The sequence below is a fragment of the Schistocerca nitens genome, chromosome 10 (assembly GCF_023898315.1).
Source record: "Schistocerca nitens isolate TAMUIC-IGC-003100 chromosome 10, iqSchNite1.1, whole genome shotgun sequence".
Lineage (NCBI taxonomy): Eukaryota > Metazoa > Arthropoda > Insecta > Orthoptera > Acrididae > Schistocerca > Schistocerca nitens.
The window spans coordinates 148,314,191-148,330,968 of record NC_064623.1 but is presented as its reverse complement, the minus strand read 5'-3'; the positions used below and the strand labels follow the sequence as shown (position 1 = coordinate 148,330,968).

At 39.1% G+C, this 16,778-nt stretch overlaps 1 protein-coding gene across 1 annotated transcript in view; it reads left to right on the top strand.

Annotated features, from left to right (window-relative positions):
- The window catches only part of LOC126210093 (uncharacterized), a 69,259-nt gene extending 53,442 nt beyond the window's left edge, over positions 1-15,817 (top strand). The window contains exons 7-8 of the mRNA XM_049939225.1: positions 9,573-9,797; positions 15,324-15,817. Coding sequence (XP_049795182.1) covers positions 9,573-9,797; positions 15,324-15,480 — 382 coding nt within the window. The 3' untranslated portion in view covers positions 15,481-15,817. The remainder of the gene's footprint in view (positions 1-9,572; positions 9,798-15,323) is intronic.
- The last annotated feature ends 961 nt before the right edge of the window (positions 15,818-16,778 follow it).

Sequence of the window (16,778 nt, the reverse complement as noted above, 5' to 3'; positions counted from 1 at the left end):
TTGCATCTTGGAGAAAGGAGTCTGCTGTCTTCAGATGTAATGACATGGCCAGGCTGGTAATATAGATAACTAATAGTGACCACAAAAATCTTTACACAGTCCACCTCTGTACTATGCCTGAACAATGGCAGGTGCATTACATTCGACCACGAATGGATTTAAGATGTCTGTCATTCGCCCAACTAGCGTATACGCTGTGTCGATCTGTCTCGTGATACGTGAGCATAAATGAAACGTACAGCCAAACGTCAGGTTATACAAATTCAGTACCCAACAAAACTTTTTACACTGGCAATCATCATTCATTTTTGCGGCACATCACTTCACCAAAGTCACACATTACACTACAAGGTAAGTGGTTGCTTTTCACATATCTTACGTATTTTTCCATCCATGAGTTTTCATTATTGGTATACATATTTATCATATTCCAACTCAAAGATATATATGCATCATGTTATATATCATGTTAGAATTTGAGGAACATTCATGGAACCAATAATTCTGAGTAACTGTCACCCACTGTGCTCTCTATGAACTAGCAACACCAGTGGAAGATAAGCCAATTGGCCATCATTACACCTGCTCATGCAAAGGTTGCTGTATGAAATATGATGCCATAAGGGACTTAATTTGTGAAACACTAGGATATTTAAGACACTGCTTGGCACCATTCTCAATAAGATCCAGCACTATTGTTGATTTTCCCCACTCAATTATGACCATAAGGCGAAACACAATCATCTTCCACAATATACACTGCAAGATAGTGTCCATAGCCCATGTACCAATGCATTTGAGAGACATTGTGCAGTAGACTGTCATAGGTGTACATGGTTTTAATTTGCAACATCAGATAAACTACCAATTCCGCTTAGAGCATTAGTGAAGTTGTGCTGCCTCAAGTGTCGCTGTCTGCTCTCAGCCAATGTCCATCATGTTGAGCCTCAACGAACATCTGATGTCAGATACATCACCTTGCATAACATTCATAATTCTTATTGTAAAATATTTTTATTGACCATTTCATGTCTATCCGCTTCAGTGTGCAGGGACAAGTCCATTCTACTGTTGCCAAGGAGTAGCTCTCCTCTCAAAACTGTATCTTCCTTTTAATTTAATGTTAGATGCTCCTATATCAACCTTCCAGAACATTCGGGGTGCCTCTTTCACTGCTCTCCAGAAACACAGTTATCTCCAACTTCTAGTGGCCTCGCTTCTCCCACAGCCATTCTGTGCTTTCCTGAGTAACAGTGGTCAAACACAGTTGCCTCACACCTCCTCGAACTCCGCTGCTGTGCTCAATTGTGTTCAGAAATGAGTTTGGAAAGGGAAGAGTACATGTCTGCCCTATCTCATCCCACTTCCGCTGGTTTTAAAATGTACGCAGTATTGGAAATTTTATTTATTATTTTATTCTGTTTTTATTTTTTATTTTATTCTTTTTTATTTTGTTCTTTTTTATTTTGTTCTTATTTTTTATTTTATTCTTATTTTTTATTTTATTTTTTAGTTTATTCTTATGGCTGACTCTAAAGGATCATTCAATGCCATCCTAGACAAACTGTTATACCGGTATTTCTAGAAATTATTATCATCAATCTTTATCATATCAGATAATGCCCCCACCCCCCACCCCTTCTAGAAATACCCCTGTTCCTTCTTAATCTCAGAAAAAAAGTTTCTTTGCAACATAGCTTGCACACACAAACAATCTCGAAAATTTTCTCACTATTGTACTTGGTTCAGTCACACTTCCAGCTCAACAACAATCTTATCAAAAGGACTCTTCTGAACTCAAACAAAATCCACGCTGACTGAAAAGACAATTAGTGGCCCCGAAGTTAATGGCCAGAGTCTTGTGGTGAAACGGTAACTCATACTGAGTGTAGCAGAGCAAAAGCAGATATGTTGTACTGCAGTTTAAAATGTTTTTCACAAAGGAAATAACAGGAGGACTGCCCCAGTTCAATTCTCACACCATTGAAAAGAAGAGTGATATAAATGTTAGTGTAATTGTCCTCGAGAAACAGCTGAAAGTGCTAGAGTGAGCTAGTTCTGTGGAATCCTTGGGTTCTAGACAGAAATTATGTATGGGCCACCACCTATTTTAGAGTAATTTACTGTGGATCACTCAAACAAGAAACTGCCTGTTTGTTAGAAGAAAGCATGGATCATACCATCTATATGATCGGTAGCAGAAGTGATTCGTGAAGCTGCCATCAGATCTCTCTGACATCCACCTATTGCAGAATTTTAGAACACATTTTGCACTCAAATGTAATGAGTTATCACAAACAGAATGGTTTTCTTTTGTGCCGACAAGCACGGATTACAAAAATACTTGTGATGCAAAACCTACCTTGTGTTTTTCCTACACGACAACTGGAAAGCCACTGATCTATCCAGTCAGCAGGACACTGTGTTCTGACTTTGGAAAAGCATTTCACTCAGTACTGTATTGACATTTATTAACCCATTGGCTTATACAGCTGGCTGCAGGTTTCAAGCTGCCGTTACATTGTTGGCTGGTAGTACAGTCTTATTTTCTGTCAATAGATGATGTGTGGTGCATTATATATCATTGGAAAGCTGAAAAAATGATCTATTTAGTGATGTATACCACATTTGATTTCTTTTGGTATTTTGGGAGTTAAAAGCAATCATTTTCAGGCTTTTTCAGCAGCTGTGTAATAGCAAGCAATGCTGTATTGCAAAAACTTTCTCTCGAACAAGGACATAAAAAAATCTTTTGAATAAAAGTTACAGCAGTGTTTCTTGAAAGTAATATTTCTTGAATGTGATGTTTCTGATAGTTCTGATAATGGCTCATGGCTCTGAAGTCGATGGATATAAAAGAAGTAAATATTCTATCAACTATCCATACAGATGTCAGTATGACGGCAACAGGAAAAACTGGCAGGAAAACCAAAACTCCAGCGCAGAAGTCCCAAGCAGTTATACAACACAAGTAATTCAATGAATGCAGTTGACAGACCAGACCAGCAGTTGTTATCTTTCTCTGTCATGTGAAGATATGTCAAAGGATAGAACAAAATTTTCTTGTACCTAATGGACATTGGGATTTTCTATTCATATGTCACACTAAACTAAGTAACAGGAGAAAAATCTTGTTTTAATCAGTTTAGAAGTCAGCTGGCTGAGGACATAATAGAAACGGTGACTCTACCGCCAGACTATTCTAGACGTGGATGGCTTCATTATGGGATTACCCATTAAAAGTGCAAGCAGCAAATTGGGCACATTTTGCTAGGTTTATTCCCGTTTCCCCCAATGCCATCAAGAAAACATCCTCCAGAAACTGTATATGTGCAGAGCAAGAGAGAAGAAAAATGACACACTGTATGGGGTGAGAAATGTCTAGTGATGTTGCACATGTCTGAACTTGGGACCTTTGTCTTTTGTGGACAAGTGCTCTAGCGATAAACCACAAAGTTGTAATCTGCAATAAAGTTTCATATCACCACACACTCCATTGCAGAGTGGAAATTTCATTCTGGTCATCATTAAAACTTGATACGGCAGCAGCAGTGATCTCAGAGCTTGCGGTTTTTCCAGTTTCTTTATCATATTGGTACACACATTTCTGATGTGTGTTTGCATTTTCAGCTGTTTTGAATATTTAGTTTATTGTTGAAGTTGAATAGGTTGTACGTGTTTTGAAGTGCTCGGCAAATTTTTACTTTCAAAGCTGGATGGATCAAAGAGTATGCATTAAATTTCTCTTGAAAAATGGAATAAAGTGCAGCACCGAATTTGAATTGTTGACTGGATTTAGCAGATCTCGTCTGAGTCATATAAATGTTTCAAAGAGAGTTGAAAAGACATTGAAGACAGTGACTGCCTTGGACGCCTTAGCACATCAGTTACTGATGCCAGTGTGGAAGAAGTAAGAAAATTATTTTTTTTCTGGAAAATCACTGAATCACCATGAGAGAGGTTACTGATGATGATGTGATTCCTGTGTCTCCATACTAAGCAGTTTTTTCAGATATTTTGGGCATGAAACATGTAGCAGCAAAGTTAGTTCTGAAATTCTTGAATTTCAACCAAAAACAGTATCATGTGGACTGAGATGTGGTACTTAGGGAAGGTAGGATTCAGTGTGGACGGGGCCTTACTCATTTACCGTTGGTGGCTCAGATCATTTTTATTTTTTTTATTTTTTTAAAGTCACGTACACTTTATTTGGAACCAATTGTGAACAAGGTTGACAATAAGGAACAGTTATCAAATCTGGCTGGTAAGACACACTGTTTAATAAAAAATTCTTAAGCAAGTGGCACTCATGGCTGAAGGCCTTATTGACCAGAAATTCAAATTATTTTTTGGCTTAAGGCCCCAATAGTAATAACTCAAAAAAACAATTTAACAGCTGAATGCCTGGATAACAAATTCTTAAGAACAGTTAAACTTCTCCAAGAGGTACTAAAATATATATATTTTTTAAAAAACCACAATCATCAAAATTTCACTATTAAGAGACAATATCTAATTAGAAATTCTTTAGACAAATTGCATTCATGGCTGAAGGCCTTATTGACAAGAAATTCAAATTACTTGTCAGCTGAAGGCCTCAATAGTAATAACTCAGAATTAAAATATTTAAAAAAAATCATCACAATCTGATCAAACCAAGAGAGAAGTGGGCCTCAGACAGTGCTTCAAGGATTGGCCTGGGAAAGTCGCTCAACTTTTCGTGACCGATGAGACAGGCAGCCAAGAGTTGTGGTAACTTAACCGGACGGCAACTCAAACCAACACTCTTGCAAAGTCTAGCTAACGTCTGCTAACCAAAACAACGATGGAATAACCCTGGCAATGCAGAACCGGTAGACAGCATTACATCTTGAGAATCCGGTGTTTAGAACATCCAGAAGCATTAGGAACCACTACGACCAAGGTAATCCAAAAGAACAAAATATCCGAACCACAATCGAGGAGGCTGTCGAACTACGTGCCTTACCGTACAGCAGCGGCAAGGTGAGGAAAGGTACACTGCCGCGAAAATACGCTAACCCCCAGGGCAGGTAACTGGGGCATTGGCGGCCACTAGGCAGAAAAATACTGCCGGTTGAACTTCATCAACAAACACAAGGAATTCAATGCTTAATAATAAGAAGTGAAGGACGGCTAATTAATTTTGCCAATCCCAAACAGTCCACTCGTTGCTCTTCATCTCGGCGAACCTGCTAGCAGCAGTGCGTGAACAAAAGGCGTGATCTCGTAATAGTGGAGGTTTCACTACTGGGTTAAAGTTCACTCGACTCAAACGTCCTGGGTCTGGTGGACAATGAGGTTGTGGCCCTCGCAACTACAGCCCCTCGATCAGGCAATGCCTCTGTGCTGCCAGTGGTCCCGGCATGTCCTTGCGCTGCCGGACCTCACTGCTGCTCTGTCCCAACCGAACTGCTGACACACCCGACCCATAAAACACTTCGCTTCCTTCCAAAGATAGTACCACGGTACTAGATATCGCTAATGCTGCTGCTGCTGCCACTTCCGGACAGACAACGCCAGCAAACGTAGTGGCACAAATAAACACAAGAAGAAAACGAGTTGCCACTATCCCTATTACACAATACCAACCTACCGACGGCACCAACACGAGCCGCAACACATCTCGGGTACATCGCTCAGGAATTGCTGAATCGTGTTGACAATAATCCAGAAATTCTAAAGTTGCTTTTTAACAGGTGATAAAACATATATACACAGGTGTGACATCAAAACTGACACCCAATCCTACCATTGGACATTGCCTGAAGAGCCAAGACCGAAAAGAAATTTGAGAAGTTCGATCACATGCAAAGGTTCTTCTCATTTTTTTCTTCAGTTGCCATGGGATAGTGCATCGTGAGTTTCCTGCCTTGTGGTTGTATGGTCAATAAGGAGTATTTCCTGGAAGTTGTACACCATTTGCATCAAGCAATCTGAAGAAAATTTAATCACAATAATTCTCCCCACTCACACTTTCACACTTGTTCGTGATTATTCCCCCCCCCCCCCCCCCCCCGCAACCACCACCACCACCTCCCTTGCAACCACAAAAAAACTAAAACAAAACTGTTACATTGTCTCAGCCACCATATTTGCCCCCTACAACTTCTTTCATTTCCCACCATTGATGAGATAAAAACAGAATCACTGAAGGAGCTGAATATCATAATGAAAAGAGTGTTCCAGAAGGGCTTCCAAGTTTGGAAAAGGTGTTGCCACAAGCATATTGTATCCGAGGGGGATTATTTAGAAAGGAACAAGGTTGATGCTGATGAATGAATAAAGATTCTTTAAGAAAAACAAAAATTCCCATTACATTTTTTTATCACACCTTGTAGACCACAAATGAAATATTGTTGATACACAGTGGCAAAAGCAATCAACCAAGGACTTAAACCCATTGGGGGACTCCAGAGAGTCACATCTGTGATTTCCCTAAATTGCCCCAGGCTAATGCTGGGATGGTTCCTTTGAAAGGGCACGACTGATTTCCTTCTCCATCCTTGATGCAATCCGAGCTTGTGCTCCATCTGTAATGTCCTTGATCTTGACAGGACTTTAAACCAATCATCCTTCTCCCAGAGAGCCACATTCCCACGATGAAATCTCCAACCCTTAGACAACTCATGGACACATGTTTTTCAGGTAGCCATTGAACTACTGTACTACACTGTTTGAGCCTCTACACCTGCTATTCGTCCATTAATTAAAAAGCAGATTGACATCCCAGCTGCCAGACATAAAAAATTCGGCACGTTATGACATACATGGGTTTAACAATTATATAACATATTGCCAGTGAAGGCATATGTGTGTTCAAAACCTCTACACAAAAGATGTTTTATACAGTATGAGAATTCATTAGGTTTTCTGGAAAGTCTGTTAAGCAGGCGTGGCTTGTAGTAAAATGGTCTGCGGTGGAGCCTCTCCAGAGCATGTATTAAAATATATTACTCGGTAATGAATTACAGAGCTGAAATCACCAAGACACATTTTGTGTACTTACCACAAGGGTGTAAATAATGACAGTAAATGTTTTTGGAACTGTTGACATCGAGTGACGTTTTTCGAACAGGTAGTAGCTAAGTGATAAGGGTGCGCGTTGAAATTCCAATTAGCTCTATGTATCAGAAGTTTGGGTGCCTAAGTCCCATGTAGTACAGCTCATATGGATCCATTGAACACTCTGTTCGTCCTGCCTAAGGGTCTCCTACCATCACCTCACGTACTGTTGCTTATGATGAAAGGGAATCAAAAGAGCAGCAGAAGCTTTGTTATCAAATCTCCGGCTCTGTACATTTTTATTATACTTTGATGGGTCATTAACCTACATTCAATATTAATGTTTCCATTATGTAGAAAACAGTTTTTTGTTCCCGACATTGGCTTTTAGATCCCTTGCTGGAAAGACACACGAAGTTGTAAATGGCTCACTAGAGTTCACTAGAATATGGTAACATAGGTGGCACCATCTAATGAGATTTTCATGAATAATTAGATGAAGTAAGCATGCAAAATGTGTCCCATCACTGGTAGTTACCAACAATTTCTTCACTCACTGATGTAATTCCTTTTTGTGAACGTATTGTTCCCGAGTTATAGTGCGTTTTATTTTATTGTGAGTACCTATAGCATACCGTGAGTCTGAAAATAGCACAACATGAATTCAGTGTACAATTTATTAGGTAAAATTTGAAACAAGAGCTTAGGGAAACTGAAGAAACTTGGAACACTCGTACCTGACCAAACATCAAACAAGATCAAAGAACAGTGCATATCCATGCAAGGGTATAATAAGTAATATCAATAGATCAATGTACAGTAGCATGTTTGGTCACCAATGTCACACTTCCTGATACTTCAGCTCAACAAAAAGGTATTAAAAAAGATGCCTTTTGCAAAGATCTTAATCTGGTGTATCACTTAAACTGCATATATTTGCAATACATAAGCATTGATTAAAAACCCGACAGATACAGTACATTTGCTTTACAAATGCTTAAATCATTAAATATTTCAGATTCAGAACTGAAAACATGAAAAACATTAAGTTCACACCAGAGCTAACATATGCCACATGAAAGATCTCTACAGAATGTGTTTGTCATGATAAAATGTCAGAAAATGTGGCTTCAGTGTCGTAACATAATACCTATAAATCATATCTCAGATTTAGCTTTTGGTGCTATTTAGTAGTTGATTACAAAAAAGCAAAGGAGATGCAGTTTGTAAGCTCCTCAGAGTCCTGGCCCCATAGTTCTACTCTTTAAATGTTGCAGCCTTCCCCAGTATGGAAACTGATAGTGGAATCTGATTCTGAGTTCTAATGCTGTTTCATTTATATTGTTCATTTATGTGAGTACGTAATAAATGTGTCATGTATTGTACAATGGAGTAGCAGTATTTTGTGATATTTAAAACTGTCCCAGCTTATAGACTGTAGTATATTGGTAATAGCAGCAGATAACGTACGTACATACAGGGTATTCATTTTAACCTTTTGCTACTTGAGAGGGCTCCTGTGAAAAAAGTGTGATCATAGGATGATGAAACTTTGTGGAAACATTTGTAAGGGCATGCAGAAGAGAAATAACAAATAAACCATTGAAAGAAACACATCTTAATTTCTGCATGAGAGGGTAACATTTGTTAATTGCATACCATGTTAAGTTCCGGGTTACAAAGCGTTGCTCAGTGTGATGACCATCTGCATACACAACAGCCAGGAACTTTGTATGGATACCATTTCATAGTTGTTCGCAGCACTTTTCAAATGGTGGACTGTGGAATGTTCAGCTGTCTTGACACAGCTCGTGCACTGCTAGAAAATAGCACATTGAATTCGGCATACTCAGCCGTGGCAACATAACTTCTTCAAAAATTTGCACCACAGTTGGCCTCTCTGAGGAGCAATTCCCAAATCACCAGTTAATTTGAATATATGAATAATATTCCTCAACCCCAGTGTGGAAAGAGGACCTCTCCATATTCCTTAAATGCATTGATACTTGTGAAGAGTAGCAGCACTATTACCGTTGTTTTGATAAAACAGCCTTACAAATAAAGCCCCGTGTGCCTTGTCCAGACTGTCTTCAGCTGTAATGCACTGTCAGTACTGGCATATATTGACAAGTCACGACACTAATACTGCTAACATCACAAATCCTGCAGCGCACAGTTTGAACATAATTCGTAGAAAGTTGGGTTCCCATACAGTAAATAATTTTGTCACTATTGGATCAAGTAGCAAAAGTTTAATTATAACCCCACTGTGTTTCACTGTATCCTTTTCACAATGCACATGTGTTTGTGTGCATGTATGTGTACACACAATGGTGAAATTGAGTGCATTTAAACGCTTAATGATAGATTATAGATAGGTAAAAATTGCTTCTTTTACACTGTTACTTGATTTAACAATGACTTGAACTACTGACAACAGTGTACTATTTATATTATCCTAAAAATCTGTATAAACTTTACTAAAAAGGTTTTTGCTCAAATGTATCCTGTTAGCAGTCTTACAGAAATATAATTTTGCTGTGTTTCAGATTGAAAATTGCTTATTGTCTATGTCTTGGTGGAAAAGCAATACCATACATAGCTCAGGTGTCAGCATTGCACACTTTGGAGTTCACTCATGTTAAATTTTATAAATTAAAGCCCAGCGTGGACTGCATTCTCGAAATGTCAGAGCTCCGCAGGCTTTACTTCAAGTATTGTATTTGCTGGGCCATACCGTTTGACAAGTTTCCTGGCAGACTGGTGAACCTCAGGTAACACTACATTCATACTAGTGTAGTAGTCTAGCTAACAGGTGTGTGTGTGGGGTGGGGGTGGCTTCCACAAACACCTTGGAGTGTTATACAGGAGATGTAAGCAGGTTACCGGAAGTTCTGTTGTCATTGAATTCCAAAAATTCTTTCTATGAACCACAGCAGCACTCAACAGGTGACTTCTTCTCTGGACCTCTGTGATCATTAAAATGTGAAAGGGGAAGTCTTACAAAACGAAATTGTGACCAGTGGTAAGAGTCGATCCCAACAGGGAACTAAATGGATGACCATCATGTGAGGTCATACTGCCTACCGTAACAAAACAGGAAAAAGGACACTAAACCCTGTCAGTTGGAGAGTTTATGGATACTATCTTTTTGGGACATCAAAGGAATCTTGTTCTGGATTTTATGAATTGTGAATGGCAGTTAATTCTCAAGTCTACTGCTGAAGATTAGATGGGTAAATCACATAACTAATGAGGAGGTGTTGAATAGAAATGGGGAGAAGAGGAGTTTGTGGCACAACTTGACTAAAAGAAAGGATCGGTTGGTAGGACATGTTCTGAGGCATCAAGGGATCACCAATTTAGTATTGGAGGTCAGTGTGGAGGGTAAAAATCATAGAGGGAGACCAAGAGATGAATACACTAAGCAGATTCAGAAGGATGTAGGTTGCAGTAGGTACTGGGAGATGAAGAAGCTTGCACAGGATAGAGTAGCATGGAGAGCTGCATCAAACCACTCTCAGGACTGAAGACCACAACAACTACTACTACTACTACTACTACTACTACTACTATTACTACTACTACTACTGTGAGCTACCGAAATAAGTGAAAATAACAATTCAATATAATTGCTGTGGTCTCAAGGGTACTGGTGTCTCAATTTAAGATGACAGTTTTTGGCTGAATTCTGCCCAACAAATGTGAGAATTGTTGCATCAGTTCAAATGGGACATTTTTGAACATATACCCTACAGCCCAGACTTCACTCTAACTGGTTTCCATCTCTTCATGGACTCGGAACAGAGGCTCGGCTACAATAAAGAACTTGAAGATACTGTAACAGGCCGGTTGTAATCTTAGCTAACAGGGTTTCACGCAGAGAGAATCTGTTGCTCATTAACTATTTGTGCATGGTATTTAGAGAAAAATTGGGAAAAATGTTTTTTATGAATATTTACTATATATGTTGTACATATGCCATATGCTTAGCTGAAGTTGTTCTGATGCTACTGGTTAAAAAATAAGGTAATTATTCTAAATGGCATCATTGTCATTGAAATTCATTATAAGTGTTACTTAGATTTAAAGTAATTAGTATAAATACATAAACTAATTTCTTATTTATTTTATTAGAAAGTGTTAAAACTTTTTACGGTTTAGTTAAGGAATAAAGCAGCATGTTTCTTTGAATCTTACATTTATTTTTAACCGAAAATCGTTCTACAAAATTGACTTTTTACTGATTTATTTTTAATCAAAACTTCTGAAACAGTTGTTTTGTTTGTTAAAACACAATGCAACATTGCATCTGGAGCATTTGACTGTTGAATAGGCCTTTGTACAAAGTCTGCATCTTGATTCTGAATCTAAATGCTCAGGCCAGTATCCAATTTGGTAAAAGTGCACGTCAGCAACTGGGCAGATTGCCTTAGGCTTTCTTTTGGGAGCAGGTGGTCTTAGAGAATCTGCGATTGGGTGGCCCCTCTTTCTTTCTGGTGTACCAGTTCCTTTCTTCAGTGAGGCACTTGCTACGTCTGCTACTTCCCACTTTTATGACCACAATGTCATCTCTAAAACAGCCAAACATTTACACAAGCCACGTCTATGGAATGGAAAATAATTCTCAGGTAGTACCTTTTGCTTTTTATGTTTATTCAGTATATCAGGATGGACATATTCCTCCTGTGTGCGTATTATACTCCAGCACAATATTCTGACATAGAACTTCTATGTACGATCTGTTTATTTTTCTCCAGTGTTCCACATTTGCAACAGGTTCCTTGCCTTTATAAAGAGAAGTCAGGTGGACAGCTTTATTGTCAAACCATTTCAAAACTATAATTTAGTTTTCTTCATCTACCCTATAATCACAGGTTCCTTTGGATGCTTTTTTCATCTCTGCATCAGTTTTCTGTTTGCATCCACCCAGTTTGATTTTTCTGGTGGTTCCCACAACATATATTCCTTCATTTCTAAGCTTTGCTGCTGCATTGAGGGATGTAAACCAGTTGTCCGTAAAGACTTTGAGAATGTGCCTAAGCATGTCGATTTCAGTCAGCCACATCACTACACTTCCACTCATTCCTAACTCAGGATTACATGCAGTGTTTGTTCCCTTTCCAACATACACTTTAAAATCATAAATGTAGCCACTTGCACCAGCTCAAACAAATACTTTTATGTCTTATCTGTGTGGCTTTGATTTTATATACTGGCACATAGAAGTGTGTAATTTTAAAGGCACGATAAGGTCATCAGTGCCATTGTATTCTTCAACTTCAGTTTTGAGAAAATTGTTCTTTAGTTGATTGAAAGATGGCTTCACCTTGAACAATTTGTATGCTGTGTGTCACATCTGGGCAACATATTTGCATTGTCGTTCACATGCAAATACTTTCTCAACTTTCAAATAACTTCCAGGAATTCAGCCAGGTAACACTTTCAGCGACCGCTGATATTTCGGCGGGAGAACACCCTGCCATTTTCAATGCAAACTGCAATGGACAGGCGGCATACATGCAAATTTAAAACCTCGGTTCTTGGACTAAAGCAGGAAAGATAATACACACACTGAACACTAGTGCCACCAAAGATGACCTAAGTCAGAGCTAGTGATAGTGAGACTATGAATGCGCAGGTGAGGTAACATTGACTCTGTCCCTCTGTTTTTTGACAAGGGAGAGAGCCGGATACCAAGATTCCAAACAGAGTTTAAACAGAAACCTCCATCCCTCTTAATGAGGTTGCTCGCTAATTTAATCTCAACTGCCTCCCTAATAACACTGTCCCAATAGCTGGACGTGCATGCCAATATCTCGGTGTTATATAATAACATGGGGTGACCAGTATCCAAGCAATGTTCAGCAATAGCAGATCTACTTGGCTGCTGTAATTGTGTGTGCCGTTTATGTTCAGTACATCGGTCCTCCATGGTCCTGATAGTTTGACCAATATATGCCATGCCGCAGCTACAAGGAATACGATATACACCCACCTTACGCAGTCCACGATCATCCTTAACGGAACTCAAAAGTGCTCTAATTTTAGATGGAGGTCAGAAAACACATTTCACATCGTATATCTGTAAAATACGACCGATCTTGTTGGACGTGTTTCCTACGTAAGGCAAAAAGGCAGTAAACTTAGGTGTTGACAGAATTATCATCAGTCACCCGATGTTCAGTTGGTCGATAGCGCAACGCACGTTCAATCTGTCTATCACTATAACCATTTTGACAAAATGTAACTTCAGCGTCAGAAACGACATGTGCCCTGTGTACCAAGGTACGAAGTACCAAAGTACAAGTCGGTGTGAGTACGTTTCCTGTAGACTATCCCAATGATCCATCATCCTTCCTCCTAACCAACACGTCAAGAAAGGGAATGCAACCATCCTCTCCCACCTCCATTGTAAAATGAATGTTCAGGTGGATCGAGTTCAGATGTTCTAGAAAGACATTCGAATTCTCCCCACCATGAGGCCAAACAACGAAGGTATCGTCAATGTATCTAAAGAAACAGGCGGGTTTCAAAGGCGCCGACTCCAATGCACATTCCTCGAAGTCTTCCATAAACAAATTTTCGATCAGAGGAGACAATGGACTACCCATCGCAATTCCATCTGTTTGCTCAATGAGATTAAATTAGCAAGCACCTCGTTAACAGGGATGGATGTTTCTGTTTAAACTCTATTTGGAATCTGGCTCTCTCCCTTGTCAAAAAACAGAGGGACAGAGTCAATGCTACCTCACCTACGCATTCATAGTCTCACTATCAATAGCTCTGACTTTGGTCATCTTTGGTGGCACTAGTGTTCAGTGTGTGTGTTATCTTTCCTGCTTTAGTCCGAGAACCGAGGTTTTAAATTTGCACGTATGCCGCCTGTCCGTTGCAGTTTGCCTTGAAAATGGCGGGGCTGTTCTCCCACTGAAATATCTGCGGTCGCTGAAAGTGTTAACTGGCTGAATTTCTGGAAGTTATTTGAAAGTTGTATACACCAGGAGAAACTCAGGTCTCACTTCCTCAACCTGTAGAATTGACAGAGTGGCATCGTGTCAGCTATCTGTTTACAGCTTGTCTCATTTGCTTAATTCATCTTGTAAATGGGAACACTCACAATACCACTTACTAAATGAATGCCAATGAACTGTCTCATTGCATTGGCACTAGCATTTATACTTTGCCTTACCCTTGAGTTGAGTATACATTAGTCTGTGTAACTAAATTGTAAATTATAGTCTCATCAATAAAACTTTCAAAATATTGGAAGGGGGTATGTTCTTCACTTAGTGGATCTGAAAATTGCACAGAACACTGGACATCCATGGCCTGCAGATCCTTGCATACCCACACATAGCACAGGCAATTTGCATTTACAGCTCCTAAAGTTTCTATCCGTAACAGCTATAGGAGTTTCATCATTAGTACGAGTATCATCAAAACTGTCCAGTTCAACTTCTGTCTGTTGAGGCAATGCTTGCTGCACTGGTGGTTCATCGTCAATTTCACCACCCGAAATAATTTCGTCATCTGATATTTCAGAGTCATCACAACACCGAAGAAGAATTTCATTATCCTGTAGAGCTTTGATTTGTCCGTGCTTAACCCATAAAGAAAATTTGATGCAAGAATGAAAACTACAAAATATTATATAAGAACAAAAACAATACACTCTCATGATACAAATTCATCCTTGTATACCCCATACATATTAACACATGAATGACTCCAAATGGTGACATTAGTAATTAAGTAATAATTAGAGGTAAAAATGCATACATAACTCTATTGCATACTCACAGTTTTTTCCCCTTCCCCTCTAGGAACAAAGTAAAGCTGGTTCCGCGTGCTGTTCACTGACAAATGCAATAGCAAAACTCACGACTCTTCTGTGCTCTGTACATCAAACAAACGACAAGTCACAAAACCAAACGCCACTGCAATGTGTTAGCCAAATGGTGAATATTTGAATCTGAATGGTGATTGTATAGAGAAATAAAGTGTAGTTTTAAGGATGGTTTTAATAGATGTGATTCAACTATTCCAGTATTTTATTCATAGCCGAGTGAAGCTTCTTTTTTGATAGCTCTCACATTTGATGCAGCACAACATATTCCTCAATAATAAGTAGCTTTCCTGCCTCGTGTTGCCCACAGCGCGAATAAAATTTTGGTAGAAGCAGTAATCTGACTTGTCTCCTTTAACTAATGGGAGCTTTGAATGAGTGTATATTACGCAGAATAAAAATTGACTGTGGCAACTTGATAATTACCGTGTCTCTTGTCTTGTGCAAACAGAGAGTTGGAGATTTACGACTGTGATGGAGACGAGGGCGTACTGGACAGAATCAGTGCCCAGATGCCAGACCTGAGGGTGGAGGGCTCACTCGGGGCACTCATCACAGATGATAGTCACGATGAATACGAATATTATGAAGAGGGTAACTCCGAGTGACACCATTTCCAGGGTCTGCACATAGTCGGCACACGGAGCGGGATAGCTCTGGGATTGACACACTGCTGGAAGTTGCACTCGTGTTCTAAAGACCCTGACTACAAAACTCAGCCAGTGCCTCCATTTCCTTACTGTCCTCAGCTTCAACAGGGCATTGGATGCCCAAAATATGGAAATGAGAAGAGGAAAACAACTGACAATACGTGAACAGTGAAGATTTTAGTAATTGCACATGTCTCGAGTGTCTCAGTTTTGTTTTAAATTAATACATTTAATTATCGATGTATGTTACTGGAAGGTCTGCTGATACGAATAAAAATTAGTTTTTGCAATGTTATGAATGGCACGCAATGTTTTTAATACTGTGTGGCTGAAAATATTTCTTTCCGTGATTGCAGATTCCAGTTTTTGGTATGTAGTAGTGTCTGACTACATATGTTGGTTACACTAAAAGAAAACTTGTGATTTTTTATTATTCCTTGTGCATTTTGTTGTGAGGTGATGTTACTCAAAGCAACAAATGATATGATATAATATGAATTTAATCGTAAAAGTTGATGCCAGTGATGTGCATGTGTGTGTTTGTGGTACAGTTTGGTAGAAAAAAAAAGGTTTGGATCCCTATGACGAGTGAAGGACCTCAAAGGATTAACAATCTTCAGTCCTGTCTCACCGTTGAAGCTGTAATTTTTCCTAACTCATAAAATCCAATAGTTTCCAGAACAGATTTCTGCAAGAGTGCCTCGGCTTTTATTTTATTTTTTATTTTTTATTAATGGCTGTAGATGATGTAGTGCTCCATCTCTAATTATCTTGTCCTCCTTATCATGACGAACTGCAGTCAGTGTTTCTTCAGGCTTTCAGAATAACACTACAATATAGATAAAAATTTCCAAACTCTTTTCAGCCTCCATTGCCAGTTCAGACTTCCCATAACAACTATAATTATGTCTGCTTACTTCAGTTACTGTTGTAGTCGTGGGACTGAAGACTGGTTTTACACAGCCCTCCAAGTTAGTCTCTCCTGTGCTTTCCTCTTCATAAATGTATGTGTGTACCCTACATCCCCTTGAAACTGTTAACTGTAGTCAAGCCTTGGTCTTTTCTAGCTATTAATACATTTCTCTTTTCCCAGAAAAGTTTTTATTGCTGTTACTAGTCTGTGTTGTATACTCTTTTTACTTCTGGCAGTGTCAGTTATCTTGCTGGCCAAATACCAAAATTCACCTGCTGCAGGGTGACCAGTAGCAAATGGATCATCTTCAAATGAGCAGTATGTTAATATTTAAGAAAAGAAA